The 15,465-nt window shown below is 46.0% G+C and overlaps 1 protein-coding gene across 1 annotated transcript; it reads right to left on the bottom strand.

Annotated features, from left to right (window-relative positions):
* Positions 1-1,834: 1,834 nt before the first annotated feature.
* Positions 1,835-12,507, bottom strand: LOC115390914 (LITAF domain-containing protein-like). The gene is made up of 5 exons (XM_030094961.1): positions 12,435-12,507; positions 10,142-10,238; positions 9,948-10,001; positions 9,728-9,878; positions 1,835-3,005 (listed from the first exon to the last, which is right to left on the bottom strand). Exons 2-5 carry the CDS (start codon positions 10,227-10,229, stop codon positions 2,900-2,902), a joined length of 399 nt encoding a protein of 132 aa, XP_029950821.1. The 5' UTR covers positions 10,230-10,238; positions 12,435-12,507; the 3' UTR covers positions 1,835-2,899.
* Between the last annotated feature and the right edge of the window lie 2,958 nt (positions 12,508-15,465).

The raw sequence follows: 15,465 nt of genomic DNA, 5'->3' as shown, positions 1-15,465 counted from the left end.
TATGCCATGAGTCGCGTAATTTAATCTTTTGAATCGCATCCAGGAGCACGATTTGCAGTCTTTTCATGTCCCACGCCTCTCTTTTTAAACTAATACATTTCAATGACAGTCGCCTGGCCACACCCTCTCACAATTAAATGATGTATATAATATTGTCTCTTTCATCCAGACACTTAAGCCAGGTTTACACTTGCACGATTCTGTGGCACGCATTGCCACGAATCGAGTCGCAAACGGTCGTAAACCACTCGTAAAGTGGGGTGAAGTGTGCGTAAACCCGTCGGGACTGCGTGCCATGTCGGGACGAAAATTTTGAAATGTTCCAAATTTTGGTCACGACAAAATATCGCGAACCGGCCGTGAACTATGCGCCAACTGTCCGTGAACTCCTTGTGAACACGTCGGGACAATGCCGGAGAATGCGTGCCAGTCCTGTCTACCGGCGAGTACCCGGAAAAGGGCCCCATGCGGGGGATTTTTGACCCACTGTCGCTGCAACATCAAATGTAGCGTCTTTAATTTGTCATTGAAATTGACTGATGTCAGCCGTCCGTAGGGGCCCCCTTCAGCTCGGGGCCCTCGGCAGCGCCTTTTCTGCTGCTCTTCAACACAGAGCAGCTGCAGGTACAGGATCTTCTCTTCTCCACAGTGACGGCATCTCTGGCAGTCAGCATGTTTTCTGTTCCACAGCAAATCCAATATGACCTGGGGTTGGGGAAGCCCCCTTTTTACTTGTATATGACGTGCGTAATTGCGCGTGCGTAATCACGTCAAAAAACCTAGCTTTAGGTAATTTTTACTGGTATTGCCCTGTCCACACTAAAGGTAACTTTAGTGTGGACACTAAAGGTAACTTTAAAGATGTGTGCAGCCACACCCGGACCCGGTGTCAAGGGGGGGCGTGAGGGGGCATCGCCCCCTCACTCAGACTCCTCCGCCCCCTCAGTCAAAGTACAGTATTTCATGAAAAAAAAAGTTTTCAGTATATTATGTGCTTAAAAAAAACAGCAAACTCCGCCGGCTTGGTCAAATCAATATAAAGTGTTGTGCTATTCAAAATTCAAAAAAAGAGGAGACTCCAGCTCTGCTAAAGGTGAGAGCTGGTTATTTTATCATTTGTTTTGTTACCATTTGTGCTTTTTAGCAATGTGGTTAATGATCACGTTGGATCAGCGCTGCCGATCTGTGGATACTGTTTTTTAGTTGCTCCATTTCATTCTATTAAATTACATTTTTTCCACCTATGCGCCGACTCGGACCAACTCGGCCCTGGAAGTCAGACGCCCGCGGGACGTGACAGCCGAGGCCCAGCCAAAGTGCCTCTCTGCTGGGGAGAGGAGCTCCGCGAAGTTCCCATCCGAGCTAATTGTGGCTAACTTAGTGAAAACTGTCAGTTCGACAGCTGAGCTGACCCACCCGAAGATGGTAGATGAGCTGACTTTATGATAACACTGGCGATGGATGAAAAAATATAGCCGAAATGGGCCCCCGCCAAGTGCAGCTAAATCGGTTGGATCGAAATAACTTCTGAAGGTCTCCGTGCTGCACAATCTTTGTCTGAGTGAGTATTTGAGCATGCACACACCTAGAAATAAGGTCCAGATGTCAAAAAACCGAAGTTGCCCTTTAAGTGACTCTACAGCTCCTCTGTACTGACACAATGGCTAAAATCAGAAAATACTGTAAGGTCTTTCTTTCATTAGGGATCAGTGACATTAGTTTCTTACAGGCCTTTGTGCATCCTGTTCAAGACTTTACTTTCATATATGAAGTTGTCGTCAGCTGTCAAAAACACCAAAAAAGTGTACTGTCATGTTATGAGGCAAGACATGGGTGTAGGTCCTCATTAAACTGTCTTTTATTTAAGCTGTAACACAAAGCACAACAACAGCAATGCATTGCACTGGACTCGACTAGTAAACTCCCTTAGCTGTGTCACAGTGCCATCTCGTGGTCACTATCCCAAACTATGGCAACACAATTTATAGACAATAAACAATGTCACAACATTGAACACAGAACAGGTCACAAAACAAAAAGGTGTGTGTGTGTGTGTGTGTGTGTGTGTGTGTGTGTGTGTGTGTGTGTGTGTGTGTGTGTGTGTGTGTTTGTTGTTTGATTTATCACAAAAATAGAGGTGGACACATCTTTCATGCTTAATTCTAAACAGTGACCCAAAAAGTGATGCAATTCTGATTACTGAGAAGAAATACAATGCTTAATTGTTTTGGTTATTGTGTATTTCTTTCTTCATCTTACTTTTACTGAATACAGTAATTAGTAAATCTTATTAATCATCATAAAAGTGGTGCATATGATTTCTGTTCAATTGTAAATATAAAATTCGGTATGACACCTTGATTGCATTTTCCACTATTGCACTATTGCACTATTGTTTTTGTTGTTTATTCTCATTTTATGCTCTAAAGTAGAAAAATATAACTTCTCAGTGCAACTGCCAAGGGTTTAAGAGAAAAACCCAATGACAAGCTGATCAATTGATTGAATCTTTGAAGCAAACATGACATTCATATTTATAAAATATTTTCATTTTTGACATTTTCACAAACATATCTAAAATTAAAAAACACACAAGATACATCTCAAGTTGTTATGACACACAACATTTATGTCTGAAATATCACATTTCTATTAGATCACATTCTTATGTTCTTATATTCATCTACTGATATGCTGGAACATTATATTAATTATAGAAAATATACGTGTATGTTGGCATATGAATTGGTTAAAGTCCAGATAATGAAGTTCACTCTTATGTCACATAAGGTAGTGTAGCTAAGTATATAGACAATGCAGTAATACAGGAATAACCATATGACACAGGAGTGCTGCCTTCAAGATGATGTGATCTGAAGGTTTTACAATGCAGTTCTGCTCACAAGCGTTTGTATCTGTAAATGACGTTGTTACAGATGGGGCAGTAGTGTTCCACGTCTTTGCAAGAATTCACGCAGAAGGGGATCAAGCAGCAAGGCCAGATGCTGTTGGTAGAGCATGGAAAAAAAAAGTTAAAACCATTAAACATGATGTGTGTAGGTAAACTCAATTTTATCCATCTAGATTGAATTTTATTTAACTGAATATTATACTCTCAGATTTAAATCACATAAAACCACAGCAAGTAAACTTCTGTTTAGATGGGTTATTTCTTTGTTGAAAGCCAGCGTCTTTGTCCAACAATCCATCCATCCATCTTCCACCGCTTAGCTGGGACCGGGTCGCGGGGGCAGCAGTCTAAGCAGATGCCCAGACTATCCCCTGTCCCCAGACACCTCCAGCTCTTTGAGTCGGATCCCAAGGCGTTCACAGGCCTGCTGAGAGGCAAAGTCTCTCCAGTGTGTCCTGAGTCTTCCCCAGAACCTCCCCCAGGGCCTCCTGTTGGTGGAATATGCCTGAATACCTCCCCAGGGAGGAGTCCAGGAGGCATCCTAAAGATCTGAGGTGCCCAAGCCACCTCAACTGGCTCCTCTCGATGTGGCGGAGTAGCGGCTCTACTCCGAGCTCCTCTCTGGTGACTGAGCTCCTCACCCTATGACTAAGGGAGCGCTCAGCCACCCTACAGAGGAAGCTCATTTCAGTTGCTTGTATCCAGGAGCTTGTCCTTTCGGTCATGAACCAAAGCTCATGACCATAGGTGAGGGTGGGGACGTAGATTGACTGGTAAATCAGAAGCTTCGCCTTTCGGGTCAGCTCCTTCTTCACCACAACAGACCGATACATTGACCACATCACTGCAGACGCTGCACCGATCCACCTGTCAATCTCACGCTCCATCTGTCCCCAAGTCGTGACCAAGACCCCAAGATACTTAAACTCCTCCACTTGGGCCAAAGTCTTCTGGTCGAGGACTATGGCCTTGGATTTGGAGGTGCTGATCCTCATTGCTGTCGCTTCACACTCGGCTGCGAATCGCCCCAGTGCATGCTGTAGGTCAGGGTTCTTTGGAGCCAACAGGACAACATCTGCAAAAAGCAAATATGAAATCCTGTGGCTACCAAACCCGACTCCCTCTGGCCCCTGGCTGTACCTAGAAATTCTGTCCATAAGGATTATGAACAGAACCAGTGACAAAGGGCAGCCCTGCTGGAGTCCTACATGCACCAGGAACAGTCCGACTTACTGCCGGCAACAGGGACCATCTGTATGACTCTGGTCATACAGAGACTGGATAGCCCTGAACAACGAGCCCTGGACTCCGTACTCCCGGGGCACCCCCCACAAGATACCACGACTGACAAAGGTCGAGCGCCTTCTCCGAATCCACAAAACACTGGTCGGGTGAACTCCCATGAACACTTGAACACCCTATGGAGGGTATAGAGCTGGTCCAGTGTTTAGTGGCCAGGACGAAAACCACATTGTTCCTCCTGGATCAGAGGTTTGACTATCAGTCGAATCCTCTTCTCAAGTGCTCTGAAATAGACTTTCCGGGGAGGCTGAGGAGTGTGATCCCCCTATAGTTGGAGCACATCTTCCCTTTTTTAAAAAGGGGAACCACCATCCCAGTCTGCCAATTCAGAAGCACTGTCCCCGACCGCCAAGCGGTGTTGCAGAAACGTGTTAACCAAGACAGCCTCTGCGCATCCAGAGAATTAAGGTAGTCAGAGTAAATCTCATCCACTCTCGGTGCCTTGCCACCGAAGAGCTTAAAAACCACCTCGGTGACTTCAGTTTGGGTGATGGATGAGTCCACCTCTGAGACCTCAGCCTGTGCTTCCTCCATGAAAGATGTCGTGACGGGATTGAGGAGATAGTCGAGGTATTTCTTCCACCGTCCTAAATTATCTCCAGTTGAGGTCAGCAGCTCCCCACCTCGACTGTAAACAGTGTTAGGAGAGACCTGCTTTCCCCTCCTGAGGCGCTGGACGGTTTGCCAGAATTTCTTGGAGGCTGACTGGTAGTCCTCCTTTATGGCCTCCCCAAGATCCTCCCAGACCTGAGTTTTTGGCTCCACAACCATTTGGACTGCAGTTCACTTGGCCTACCAGCACCTGTCAGCTGCTTCTGGAGTCCCACAAGCCAACAACACTTGACAGGACTCCTTCTTCAGCTTGACGGCAGCCCTTACTTTCTGGTGTCCACAACTGGGTTCAGGAGTTGCCACCATGACAAGCACCGGAGAGCTCGCAACCACAGCTCTAGGCAGCTGCATCGAAAATGGAGGTGGAGAACATGGTCCACTCGGACTCAACGTCCTCTGCCCACGTGGGCGTTGAAGTCCCCCAGTAGAACATTGGAGTCCCCAGATGGAGCACTGTCCAGCACCCCTCCCAGGGACTCCCAGAAGGCTGGGTACTCTGCACCTCTGTTCGGTCCGTAAGCCGAGACAACAGTGAGGCACCTATGTCCAACCTGGAGGTGCAGAGATGCGACCCTCTCGTTCACTGGGGTGAACTCCAACATATAGCAGCTGTTGGCTATAAGCAAACCCACAGCAGTGCGCAACCTTCCACCGTGGGCGACGCCACCCAATCCACATTGCACCCCAGTATACCCATAGTGCACCCATAGTTCCCTCGGTGGGTGGTGGGTCCGCCGGAGGGTGGGCCCATGCCGCACCTTTGGACTGAGTCCAGCCGGACCTCATGGGCAAATGCCCGGCCACCAGGCACCTGCTTCCGAGCCCCAACCCCAGGCCTGGCTTCAGGGTGGGGCCAGGACTGTGCCATAAAGGGCGACATCACAGTCCCAGATTTAAACTTCTTCATAGGGGCTGTTGCCCTGCCCTTAATCTGGCTCATCACCCAGGACCTGTTTTCCATGGGAGACCCGACAAGGGGCATAAAGCCCCGGACAACATACCTCCTGGGATCACGCAGGCACTCAAACTCTCCCACCACTTTAAGGTCGCAGGTCCCAGGGGAGAGCAGCTGGATGAATAGGCTATTTCTTTGTATAAGTCTGCATCTTGTCCAACAATCATCATACTGTTGAATCGGTTGTGGTTTGTTCCAAAAATAAAAAATAAAATAAAATAACATTCAACAGTATTTTTTCAAATGGTGACAGTTTGGGTTATGCATTTGTGGGATGAGCAACTGAGCAGAAGATGTGGGTTGCATGTGACCAAGAGTTTACAGAAGCAAGCTTATGTTTGATAGCCTCGTAAACCAACCCTGCCCACTTCGCATCCACATTTGGATTTTGGAGCTTGGGTGGCTCGTCCCACAATCCAAATGTAGAGTGGGTGGGGCTTGTCATATATGCAGATGTATGTGCTGTTTGAATTTACCCTTGACGCAGTTGAGAGGAGCGCACGTCTCTATAGACCTATATCTAGAGTTCTATATATATCGGTCTATGCTGTAAGCCCGAGCTACGGAAGCCTGCTGTGTTTTTTGTGACGGCCGATGCTGATGCATGTTTTTTGTGGATGCCTGCTTGGAAATAAACATCTTGTTTCGCTCCCAGAATGCCTCTGGAACTACTTCAAACATATTACATGGTGTCAGAAGTAAAAACGCTGGATTTACCTGCAAAGTAAGGAGTCAAGATGGCGAAGTTTAACCCGCCTTAGAACTTTTCATTCGACAAACCAAGTGAGTGGCCGGAATGGCGTCAGCGCTTCATGCGGTACAGAACGGCTACGAAGCTGGACAAAGAAGATGGCGCCGTCCAAGTGAGTTGTCTAATCTACTCAATGGGAAATGAGTCTGAAAATATTTTCTGCTCCTTTGTCTTCACTTCTGCTGCACAGCAAGATGACTTTGATGTGGTTTTGGGCAAATATGACGAATATTTTGTTCCAAGAAGAAATGTGATACACGAACGTGCGTGTTTCCATCAACGTGTACAGAGGCCCGGTGAGAAGGCAGAAACTTTCATCAGGGCATTGTATGACCTGTCTGAGCATTGTGAATTTGGTGCAAGCAGGGAAGAAAATATCCGCGATCGCATTGTTGTGGGGGCGCTGGATAAAGATGTCTCTCGCAAATTGCAGCTGACCAAAGACCTCACATTAGTGCTGACTATTGAGACAGTCAGGCAGGCTGAAGAAGTGATGGCTCAGATTAGCATTCAAGGCGGAGCAGCCGGGGCGTCAGGCTCAGTCCAAGAGGTAGCACAGAAGCAAGGCAGACACACCAATCGTTCCCTGAAGTCAAAAGGAGGAAATAAGTGGCAAGGTCAATGTGGACGATGTGGAAAAAAGAGGCACAATGAAAATGAAACCTGCCCAGCCAAAAAGTCAACGTGCAATAAATGCGCAAAAGTTGGACATTGGGGCTCAGTGTGCAGAAGCAAAAAGTCAGTGGGAGAAGTGGTCGCAGAACCACCAGAGCAGCAGCAGTCACAGCCATATTTCCTGGGCGCTGTAACGAAAGCAGAGCCAACAGCACAACAATGGGTTGTTGAGTTGCTAGTGGGATCCACACCAGTCGATTTCAAGATTGGCACTGGTGCTGATGTGACCGTCATCAGCGAGGCGACCTACCATTCGCTCACTCCAAACGCACCACTCGAGCCTGCACACATTCCACTAGTGGGGCCTGGAGGCAAGCTAAAGTGCATTGGACGCATTGAGAGTACTGTCACACACAATAGCAGAACTCTACCCCTCACAGATCTGGTCCGAAGAGTGGACGAAACAGTGCGGAAAGTTGCACAGACAAGCACAGGCGCATACGGCGATCATGGGACGTTGGACACAGACCCTGTTAAAATACAACTGAAAAGTGATGCCCAACCATATGCCGTGTATGCAGCACGTCGTGTTCCTCTTCCAATGCTGCCCAAAGTAAAGGAGGAGTTAGAGAGGATGGAGCAAAATGGCGTCATCGAGAAGGTCACACAACCAACAGAGTGGTGCGCACCAATGGTTCCTGTGCTGAAGAAAGCGACAGGAAAAGCACGCATCTGTGTGGATTTCAAGAGACTGAATGAAGCCGTCAAGAGGGAACACTACATCTTACCTATGACTGACGAGATTACTGCAAAGCTTAGCGGTGCCACACTCTTCACCTCCCTGGATGCAGCTAGTGGATTTTTCCAGATTCCTCTCCACCCTGATAGCTGTAAGCTGACTACTTTCATTACGCCGTTTGGCAGATTCCAATTCAAGAGACTGCCGTTCGGAATCACAAGCGCACCCGAAATTTTCCAAAGGAAGATGATTGAAACGCTTCAAGGTTTGGAAGGAGTGGAAGTCTTCATGGATGACATTCTCGTGCACGGCGCTACCGAAGCAGAGCATGACAGCCGGCTGGAAAAAGTGATGCAGCGCATTGAGGCTGCTGGCCTGAAACTCAACCGTGAGAAGTGCCTGTTCAAGCAGAAAGAGCTGCGGTTTCTCGGACATCTCATTGACCAGTCGGGAGTTCGGCCAGACCCAGATAAAGTGGAAGCCATCCAGCAGCTTGCAGCACCCACAGATGTGCATGATCTGAAGAGAGTTTTGGGGATGGTAAACTATCTCGGTAAATATGTCCCCAACCTCACAACTGTGGGAGAGCCGCTGTATGAACTCCTGAGACAGAAGAACATGTGGACGTGGGGTGACGCACAACAAGCTGCATTTGATCGCATAAAACAACTGCTCACAACTGCACCAGTGCTCGCGTTCTATGATGTCACAAAACCCACTGCAGTGTCGGCTGATGCAAGCAGCTATGGGTTGGGCGGTGTGCTGCTGCAGCTACATGGTGATCAATGGAAACCTGTAGCGTATTGTTCCAGGCGGCTCACTGAGGCAGAAACCCGCTATGCTCAAATAGAGAAGGAGCAGCTCGCTGGTGTGTGGGCATGCGAGAGATTTGATCGATACCTCGTCGGCCTGAAGCAGTTCAAACTAGTGACTGACCATAAACCGCTTGTGCCTCTCATCAACAGCCGCAGCTTGGACAATGTCCCCATCCGGTGTCAGCGTCTTCTCATGAGGCTCATGAGATTCAATGCAGTGGCTGAGTACGCTCCAGGGAAGACCCTGCTGGTGGCAGACACGCTGTCCCAAAGCCCTCTGACCAACTCTCCCAATGTGAGTAAAACAGATAGCGAAGTCGCCCATTATGTGGAAAGTGTGTTAAGCGCTATTCCAGCGTCCACAAGCAAAATGGATGAAATCAGACAAGCAACAGCTCAAGATGCAGAAATGCTGTCAGTGAAGCAGCTGATTAAGAATGGATGGCCAGATCATTCCCAGAGTGTGCCTGCTGACGCCAGGGCATATTTCCAGGTCAGAGCAGAACTGTCTGAATACAGTGGACTCATCCTGAAGGGGAGCAGGATAGTAGTTCCAAAATCACTGAGAGCGGAGATTTTACACAAAATCCATGAAAGTCACCAGGGACTTGTAAAGTGTAGGGAGCGAGCACAGTCTTCGGTGTGGTGGCCTGGGATCACTACAGAGATAAACAATCTGGTGATATCCTGTGAGTCATGCTGTGAACGGTTCTACTTTTTTTGTGAGGGCGAGCTATTGTTTATTCAGAGGTGAGTCGTGTCCACCAACGTATCCACCAAAGTGTTTTGGGGTTGTTGGATTGTGTATTTGATGAGTTTGACAAGGGGGAACAAAAATACCATCCACTTCCATTGTGTCCGTCCCGAAAACCTTCCCCGACTCACCTCTGAATAAACAATAGCTCACCCTCACAAAAAAAGTAAGTATGCTGTTTGAAATGACTAAGGAATTGCGCTAAATGGGCCAATATGCCAAAATGCTGAAGTATCGCTTTAATGGTTGTGTGTGATGATGGCTTCTACTTACAGGAAGATTCCGAGTGTGCCGCAGATCACCCATGTCAGAAGACCGTTTGTGTGTTCAGTTCGAGTGATAATGTTATTGTGGCAATAAGGACAAGCCATATGTCCAGGAACGTCTTCCAACTGGTTTGGGTTCACCACCACCACCTGGGTCACTGTGAGCACCAGAAAAAAAATTTAACAAAAGTTTGATTGTGAAGAAAAACACTAAGAAAGATGCTTACCAGGTTGAACTGTCACTGGCTGCTGTGCATTGTATTGGTAAGCAGGCTGTTGAGCTGCACAAAAGAGAGAAATACTTCAGTCACTTCAACTAATGTGGCATCTTTAAGTGCAGAAATTAGAACAATGCAGGTTTGTAGCAAAAGAGGAGCATAAGCGGGTAAAATGACTCAGATTATCAGTGATTGATTCCTACCAGGTTGAACTGCAGGTGCAATTCCCATAGGAGGGCCAGGGTAAGGTGGTGCTGGAATTTGGGGAGGGGGTCCTTGTCCTTTCTCCATGATAGTTGTCTAAAGGATTGGTAAGCAAACAAAAATAAGAACTCACAAAAGTAGGCTCTGTAACTCAAAAGTATTTATCACAGAGCACATGTCAAACTTGACTGGAATTTGAAATGTGATCTACGAGTCTTGAGAGCCAACATCCTGCATGTTTTAGGTCTCTCCCCAGTTGCATGAGAGCTCATTACTGGGCTTTTTTCCAAGCTGGAGGAGGAACAACATGAGATTGAGGTGTGCTGAAGCAGAGAAACATGCAAAACATGTAGAACTCCAGCCCTTGAGGAATGCAGTTTGACACCCGTCGTTGATGTTCTGAATGAAGCGATGACCACGTCAGAGTCCTTTTGCAAAAATGTATGGTCATTGGTCAAATATACAATCGTATGGTATGATGCTCATCCTAACTCCTCTTCAAAAAAACAAATCTCTCCAGCTCTGCATCCTAACCTCCATCATGACTTTCTCCATCCGCCTACAGAATTTTAATTTAAAGATGAAGAAGGCATAAATCAGATGTTTTTTCATATGCAAAGTTCACATACTGAAGCGGCCGCTGTAGAGTGAGAGAGCCCGCCAATAAGCACAGAGACCAGTCTCAACCCGCTGGCATCTGGCCCATTTTTACAATTTTGTTATGACTGTGGGGGTCAGTGGGATGGCTGACTCCTCAGGAGGGGGCTGTGTAGCAGCCGCTATACAGTGAGGGGGCGGGGGCAGTGCAAAGGACGTTGGGAAGTACTGACTTTGTTTATGTGTTGAGTTATTTACACCCTGTGTCCAGGTGAGGTGGCTGGTGAGCACACCCCTTGGAGAAAGACATATGTGTGTGGTTCAAAATAAATACAACCTGAGCAATACAATCTGCCTTTTTGTCACTGTGAACACTGATGGTGTTACAATACGTAGTATTGGTACATACATGCTGGAATGGCCAAACCATTGTCCTAATACTCTTGGGCGTGGTTTTATTGTTTTGATCCTGTTTGTTGAGTATAAAGATAAACCAGTCATTCTGCTTTTAGAGCCTGCGACCTTCCTCCTCCACACTGTCCTCCACATTGTTATTCCTTTCTTCAAAATGACCTGTCTGTAAAGTGGTTAGTGCTGTAAACCAAGTCATGGAGTTTCTATGAAACTTGTTTTGATTGTTTATTGACTTTGATATGTATTCATGAATTCCCATATCAGCTGAGGAACTGGAGCTGACTCTGGGAGAAAGCAGATTATTCCTGTACAAGGCAACCAGTCCATCACAGGTAAAATCTAGACAGACTGACAATCACACACATTGACTGACAGGAAATGCAGAGAGCCACCAGTTGACCTCGCTCAAATGCTTCAGAATGAGGAAGAAAACCTTCTTGAGAACAGTAAGTGCACTGCAGAACAATACATGATTTCATAGGTGGGGAGACACACCAAGTTGGCAATGCTGAGTGTGGTATGACGTCCTTGTTTACCAATCAGGAGTATCAGACTTGTTTGTCTCTCGTGACCTCTGCAGATATCATTGACCATATGTTTGACACTAGTTTGACAAGATGTGTCCTTGTCTGGATGTTTTCTTCAGCACCACAGAGTCATTTTACAGTCATCACAAAACATAGAAAGCAGGTGGAGATCCATACACTAAGAAACAGGTGACCAAAAAAAAAAAAAAAAAAAAAAAAAAAAAAAGGGGCATAAAAAAGTTTAAACCGTCCATCTCACCCTGCAGTCAAAAACAAATTTCCTCTCAAGCATGCCTGTGTTCATTTTACGCAATTTCTTTTGAGACTGCTCGTCACAGCTGATGTCATTACAGTATTATTATTGCTTTAACTGCCTATTCATCACAGTCATTATGCACAAGAGGAAACACCCAAAGGCTTCACCAAAGAAAGAAGTACAGGCCACTGACAGGCTCGTCTTTGTTAAAGTTGGAGCTGTTTTTTTCCCATATAATTGTTTAAAGAAATTATTTAACTGAGCAGACATATTTCAGTAATACTTAATTTGATGATCTTTTAAAATAAAAAAAAAATAGAAGGTTGTCTTGATTTTCATGTTTTATTCAATTCGACAAATAAATTATATTTTCTTAAAAAAAAATAGGGCTTACATGCTGTTGATGTCAGTAAAGAAAAAAAAATGTTTAAAAAAGAATAATCTCTTTGCTCTTTTAAAAGAAGCATTCGTAGATTTTAAAAGACTTTTCCTGCTTACCTTGCCTTGAAGGTGTTGTCACAGCCTGGAACTGCTCTGTTCAGAGGAATTTGTGGAACTGAGGTGAAGCAACACACGTTACTGGCCTGTTTGAGAAAGGAGGTGGGGCAGAGTATTGAAACCTTTGTGAAGAGTCACCTTGTGTTTGTTACTGTCATCTTGTTTTTGCTGCACAAACATCATTAGTTTTTTTGTTCACTTGAAAAGGAAAAAAACCCCAAAGGACCCCAATGTAAAAAAAATGATAAAATGAAGCTTTTAATCAAAAGTTTTTTGAATCCCCAAGACTGGGGAAGGCCGTGTTGTGCCCTTCCTTCTTCAACACACTTCAGATGCTCCAATTTGTTTAATTCATGAAGCGTTAACTTTCCATGGGTTTTATTTCTTTTGTTTCAGTGATCCACGAAACAAGAGTCAACAGAAAAGAAAAACATCATCGGCAAAAAAGATAATTTCCCGTTAGTGCAACAAAAATTCAACAGTCATTTTGCACATGGATCTTGCACCATTCAAAGGAAAATAGTTTTACTAATAGTACTTTGCAGCAGGTTGAGATTTATAGAGACGAAGCGTAACAAACAGATTCCTTTAATTTTTGTACTTAGTTCAGTCAGTGAAGTTTATTTATATAGCACCTTTCACAGACAAAAAATCTACAAAGTGCTTCACAGCATAAATAAATAAGACAACAATTAAATACACATAGACAAATAAACACTAAAAATGAGATCGAAACAGGCCCAAAAAACTCAGCAAATGCTTGAGAGAACAATAAGGTTTTAAGTTGTGTCTTAAAAGTGTCAACAGACACAACTGAGCAGAGAGAGAGCGGGAGATCATTCCAGAGCCTAGGAGCAACGGCCTGGAATGATCGGGCTCCTCTGGTATTAAACCAGGTATGCAGCAGCTTTAAGAGATTCTGGTCCGCAGACCTTAAAACCATCACAGGGGAGTAAGGCTGGAGCAGGTCGCGAATATAAGAAGGAGCTTGGGTATGCAAGGCCCGAAAGGTTAAAAACCAAAATCTTAAGGTTAACTCTATAACAAACTGGTGGAGCTTGTCCTGCAGGAGACCAGGGATGACAGTGTCGAAGGCAGAGCTGAAATCAACAAACAGAATCCTGGCGTGGGATCCTGGAGAGTCCAGGTGCTGGAGGGTGAAGTTTATTGCATCGTCTACATACCTGTTGGCTCTGTAGGCGAACTGCAGGGGGTCCAGGTGATGTCAGTAAAGTCCTTTATGTGTGACAGCATGAGGCGCACAAATGACTTCATCATCACTGAGGTCAGGGCGACAGGTCTGTAGTCATTGAGTCCTGTTATGCTGGGTTTCTTGGGAACAGGAATGATGGTGGAGGCCTTAAAGCAGGCGGGAACATGGCATGTCTCCAGTGAGGTGTTGAAGGTGTCTGTGAACACTGGAGACAGCTGATCAGCACAGCACATGAGGATGGATGGAGAAACAGAACCTGGCCCGCTGGCCTTGTGGGATTCTGTCTCTTGAAAAGTCTGTTGACATCCTCCTGGATGGAGAGAGGTGTCGCTGAGGGAGGGGGGACGGGGGGGTGTGGAGCTATTGATACGGGCAGCTGTGGAGTCTCTCCTGCTGATGTGAGGGAGGCAGACGGAGGGTTGTGGCTGGTCAGTGGTGGGGGATGTGGTCAGGACTGTCCCATTGTCTGTCTTTCGAATCTACGATAAAACTCAGGCTGTTGGCCAGACGCAGGTCATTTTGAGCTTTGGATGCTCTCAGCTTGCAGTTAGTGATCTGCCTGAGCTCCTTCCAAACAGAGGCAGTGTTGTTGACTGAGAACTGATGTTGTAGTTTCTCAAGCCCCTTTCACACTGGCCAAATAACCCGTGTAAACCCGCTGCTTACCAACTCGGCCCAAAGCCTATTTTTATCACGTGAGCCTGCTGGAGAGTGAGCAGCAGATGGGATGAGCTCAATTCATGCTATGAGTCGCGTAATTTAATCTTTTGAATCGCATTCTGCACGATTTGCAGTCTTTTCGTGTCCCACGCCTCTCTTTTTAAACTAATACATTTCAATGACAGTCGCCTGGCCACACCCTCTCACAATTAAACGATGTATATACTATTGTTCTTTCATCCAGAAACTTAGGTAATAACCATTTTTACTGTTATTGCCCTGTCCACACTAAAGGTTACTTAAAGATGTGTGCAGCCACATCTGGACCCTGCGTCAAGGGGGGTGTGTGGGGGCGTCGCCCCCTCACCCAGACTCCCCCGCCCCCTCAGTCAAAGTACAGTATTTCATGAAAAAAAATAAAGTTTTCAGTATATTATGTGCTTGAAAAACAACAGCAAACTCCGCTGGCTTGGTCATATCAATATAAAGTGCTGTGCTATTCAAAATTCAAAGAAAGAGGAGACTCCAGCTCTGCTAAAGGTGAGAGCTGCTTATTTTATCATTTCTTTTGTTACCATTTGTGCTTTTTAGCAATGTGGTTAATGATCACGTTGGATCAGCGCTGCTGATCTGTGCATACTGTTTTTTAGTTGCTCCATTTAATTCTATTAAATTACGTTTTTTCCACCTGTGCGCCTATCCGACTCGGACCAACTCGGCCCTGGAAGTCAGACGCCCGCACGACGTGACAGCCGAGGCCCAGCCAAAGTGCCTCTCTGCTGGGGAGAGGAGCTCCGCGAAGTTTCCATCCGAGGTAATTGTGGCTAACTTAGTGAAAACTGTCAGTTCGACAGCTGAGCTGACCCACCTGAAGACGGTAGACGAGCTGACTTTATAACACTGACAATGGATGAAAAAATATAGCCGAAATGAGCGACTTTGCAGAGATTATGTCCCGCGCTGAAGCTCCCTTGCTGTGGCCCCCGCCAAGTGCAGCTAAATCGGTTGGATCTAAATAACTTCTGAAGGACTCCGTGCTGCACAATGTTTGTCTGAGTATTTGAGCATGCACACACCTAGAAATAAGGTCCAGATGTCAAAAAACCGAAGTTGTCCTTTAAGTGACTCTACTCTTTAAGTGTACTCTCCTCTGTACAG

The sequence above is a fragment of the Salarias fasciatus genome, chromosome 6, assembly GCF_902148845.1.
Source record: "Salarias fasciatus chromosome 6, fSalaFa1.1, whole genome shotgun sequence".
Classification (NCBI taxonomy): Eukaryota; Metazoa; Chordata; class Actinopteri; order Blenniiformes; family Blenniidae; genus Salarias; species Salarias fasciatus.
This window is presented reverse-complemented; position numbering and strand designations above follow the sequence as displayed.

Coding starts and splice junctions, on each gene's coding strand:
- LOC115390914 (XM_030094961.1), bottom strand. CDS start 10,229: ATGGAGAAAGGACAAGGACCCCCTCCCCAAATTCCAGCACCACCTTAC. Junction 10,002..10,141: donor TGCACCTGCAGTTCAACCTG/GTAGGAATCAAT, acceptor TCTTTTGTGCAG/CTCAACAGCCTGCTTACCAA. Junction 9,879..9,947: donor GCCAGTGACAGTTCAACCTG/GTAAGCATCTTT, acceptor TGGTGCTCACAG/TGACCCAGGTGGTGGTGGTG.